Here is a 3946-nt window from a genome sequence, read left to right as displayed (position 1 = left end):
ATAATAATAATAATAATAATAATAATAATGTATTTACTTTGCTGTAAATTTAATTTCATAATTATTTTTATTTTATTATATGATTCTTTAATTTAATTCTCTCCTTTACTTTGACACATTGAAAAATATATTACATTTTTATAACTCATAGAACATAACTCGTGTATTGGAACATGATGTGTCTGATAGATTATATCAATAACTTTTATGTGTACGTATAAAACTCGAAGTATTAATTAAGAAACTTAGATGGAGGAGAGAGTCTTGTGAAGACCGGAAACATTTGTCAGAAGAGTTCGCCTTGTGTGCATCTTCTCTTTTATCACTGCTGTTCAACAGTGCTTCTATTATAGGTTCTTTCCAAATTCGCTCAAATATATTGACCTTTTATAAAACGTTTAAAAAATATGCTGACCTCTGAAAAAGCTAATAAATTTTTTTTGAAAGGCTCATTTGGTGGATTTCTGGTTAAATTTCACGGAGACAAAAAGAAGGAACGCGAATTGCTTTTTGCAATTTTAAATGAATATTTAAAATTCATTTTAAATATGAATTTTCATTGTTGCTCCCAAACTTGGTCATTAAGGAGCTCCGCAAAACTGACTGTACAGCGCACTGATTATATATATATATATATATATATATATATTCATCTGGGTATCATGAAACCGACAAATAATTCCACTTTCAACTTGATTTTCAGAATCTGAACAGCCTTTGGCTGCTGTGCAAGAATACAAGAGGCTTCAGATGACAGCACGCTGTGGGTCTGAGCAGTGGACTACGTCATATCCTCAATTTAATATTAAAGAATTGATCAGCTGCGTTTTTTTAAAAATGGATCTTTCGCCATGTATTTTTTATTCTGACCCAGAGTCTGGGTCTTTTTAAAAAAAATAATAATATGACAAAATCGTTAATAAATCGATTGACTAAATTATTAAACCGATACTTTTATTTTCTGTCTTAAAATCGCAGATTTTTTGGCGCCCGCATGTTTTGTTCTCTCCCTAAATTAAATAGGCTGCCAATGACTAAAATCCGTTCTAAAAGCATACAAAGCTTCTTTTAAAAATTTTAAAGACAAAGTTTTATTCAGAAGCCCCACTCTGCAGAATATGGATAATTTGCCCTTGATGAACCATTGCGAATCAACCGTAAAATTGCGCTCTCTCTCCATCTCTCTCCGCCCCGGTGCTGTCCGTCACCCATCGCTTTTTATTCATCTCCAAATTACATTAATGTCATGTGTTGAGCCCCACGCCCCTGTTTTGCTTTTTTTTCCCCTCTCTCCCCCTTTCTTTTTTAGCAAATAAGCAACCTAACTCGTTCATGTCATCAGCATAATCACTTGGGAGAGGTCCCTGAGGCCGGGAGATCTGGGTCCTATCCTCCGAGGGGAGACGGAGGTTTGTGTAACTCTACTCAAACCTGAGGGGGAGTTCGGAGTGTTTGGTCAACGGCAGTGGTTCCTGGAAAAGATCTGAATCGCTTCATAACCAAACCCAGCTGCGGTTCTGCTGCGGGCTGCAGCCTCTCCGTGCGTGCATGCGTGCGTGCGTGCGGGCGCGTTTTCATCTGAATGAGGTAGACGGAGAGGAAGGGGTTTCAGGAGGAGAGATAGAGAGGGAGGGAAAAGAGGAGAGAGGGAAAAAAAAAGTTTGCTCTTCTTTTCCCCTTGACTCTTTTTTTAGGCATGAACGCCGAGACCTGTGTCCCATACAGCGACATGACATCCATGGATTCATATTATAGCCCCTCTGCTGCTCAAGGTAGGGATCACCAGGCGGACCACTTTAGGACATTTCCAGCTAGTGACATCAAATACAGCTCCACCGCCTTCCTGTCCAGCAAAGGTCAGGCTTACGGAGAGAAGTCCCGGAGCCCCTTCCAGCAGGAGTGCCAGTCATTGGATGCCGCCGCAGCTGGGCAAGGCTCTTTCAGCAAATACCACCTCTTCATGCACAGGTCCTCCTGCAAAACACCGCCCGCGGACGACAAACTACTCCCGGAGAGGGGACACAACGGAGCGCTCGTCCCGTGCTATGGTGAGTGGAATAAAACAAGGATTTAAATAAAATAAAATAAAATAAAATGTTCCTTATAAAAAGAGATGATAATTAAGGGTAGAACATTTAAAACTCTGTATCAGGAGAAAAAAAAAATCCACCTAACCGTTTGGATGTTGTCAGCCATCATTCATTGCTCGGCTTCCTCACAATCCGCCTGACTCGATGGGATAATGCGGCGGGGCAAAAAAAAAAAAAAAAAAAAAACGCTGCTCCGTCTGTCCAAAAGTCGTTTTTGAAAATAAAATTCGCCTTGCATCCTCTTCGTGTCATCTCTGCAACAGCATTCTCCTGAATAGCAGCAACACACCAGACAGCAGCGCGTAAAAGAAACAGAAAAAAACAAAACATGGCCCTGCAGCTGCAGAGCGCGCAGCCTAGTTATAAAGACGATTGACCTCCATGTCCCTCAAACTATCAAATTGTCTGTTTGGACATCAAAATCAAATTAGGGCGCAATTAATGTGCTAATCTGCATTACAATCCTTAAAATTGGAGCTGAGTCGGACAATTGAATTAACGGGTTTTCAGATGGCACACGCGGCGAGGTTCAAATTGATAATATTTGTGTGTCATTGCGCGGCTTGATTGGGTCCAGTTAGATTAATTTGCACAAGGAAAACTGCACTAATTAGTGACTAATTAGGGTGACTTTAAAATTAGGAACTTTTCCCCCTTCTGTCTTTTACATATAGGCTGCATGTTTTAAGGTCGATTGCAATTTCTGAAAATGACGCAAATTCTCGATAAACTATGATTAAACGAATTATTAAAAAAATCTCCATTGAGAAATGAGCCCTACAATATCTTAAATTGGTTGTAGAAAATAATAATAATAATAATAATAATAAAAAACATACACACATTTTTTTAACTTCTGTCTACGTTAAATAATAAAACGTACACAAATCTGTAATCAGCCGCACGGTAAATAAAACTGTGTTGTTGTTGTTGTTTTGCACAACAAAGCAATTCTATTTGCTTTTTTTTATCGAACTCATTTGCGCTTTCACGTTTCAACAAATCTTTTTTTTTTATTTTAAGAAAAACTTTTTAGGTAATTTGCATTTAAAAAAAACTGAGAACGAGCTCTATTTCAAAAACTAAAAAACAATTTTAACGCTTAAAAGCAAAAGTTCAAACTCAATAATGGCCATTTCTGGACATGACGGAGAGCTTTTGCGTCATATTTCGCTGCAGTTCTCCGACCTGCATATTCATCATTCCTGCAATGAATCTGAAGAGCAGTTTTAAGATGTTTTGACAGCTTAGTCTTCTGGTAGCTCTTTATGGCTCCATCTTGTCAGGACCAGTGAGATAATTCTTCTTTTTCCTTTCTGTCTTTCTTTTTTCTTTTTTCTTTTTCTTCTTCTTTTTAGCTCATGTGGGTCTCTTAAAACCGGCTGTTAAGTTTTTAGCACCCATTAACCCTGATATAGATCCGGTAAAAAGAGATGAAATAAAATTTTATATTACGTTGTAAACGAGGCAACTTGTTAGGCTGAGTTTAAAAACCGTAAACACTCAGGATGCGAGACAGGGGCGTAAAATAAAATTTCAAAAAACCGAAATAAAACTTTTATTTATTTATTTATTTATTTATTTATTTATTTATTTATTTATTTATTTATTGGTTTGTTTGTTTATTTGTTTGCTTATTTGTTTGTTTGCTTGCAACACATCCTACTAGATGAATAATATTCAAAGTACGTTAAAAACCTCTAGTTTCAGGATCATTATTTTATATTTTCATGCAAGCCGTTTCATAAATCAAGGCATCCGGCCCAGGTCCTTTAAAGTCTAAAATACTCCAGAGCGGCTCGTCTGGCATTCTTGTTTTACAGCTAAGCGGCGGATTCACCGTGAAGGAAAGGCAG

The 3946-nt window shown here is 37.6% G+C and overlaps 1 protein-coding gene across 1 annotated transcript in view; it reads left to right on the top strand.

Annotated features, from left to right (window-relative positions):
* The first annotated feature begins 888 nt into the window (after positions 1-888).
* alx4a (ALX homeobox 4a) overlaps positions 889-3946 on the top strand; it is a 16938-nt gene continuing 13880 nt past the window's right edge. Inside the window, exon 1 of the mRNA XM_007554053.2 lies at positions 889-2048. Coding sequence (XP_007554115.1) covers positions 1697-2048 — 352 coding nt within the window. The 5' untranslated portion in view covers positions 889-1696. The remainder of the gene's footprint in view (positions 2049-3946) is intronic.

The sequence above is a fragment of the Poecilia formosa genome, unplaced genomic scaffold, assembly GCF_000485575.1.
Source record: "Poecilia formosa unplaced genomic scaffold, Poecilia_formosa-5.1.2 Scaffold61, whole genome shotgun sequence".
Lineage (NCBI taxonomy): Eukaryota > Metazoa > Chordata > Actinopteri > Cyprinodontiformes > Poeciliidae > Poecilia > Poecilia formosa.
Note: the sequence above shows the minus strand (reverse complement) of the source record. Positions and strands in the feature narration are given on the sequence as shown.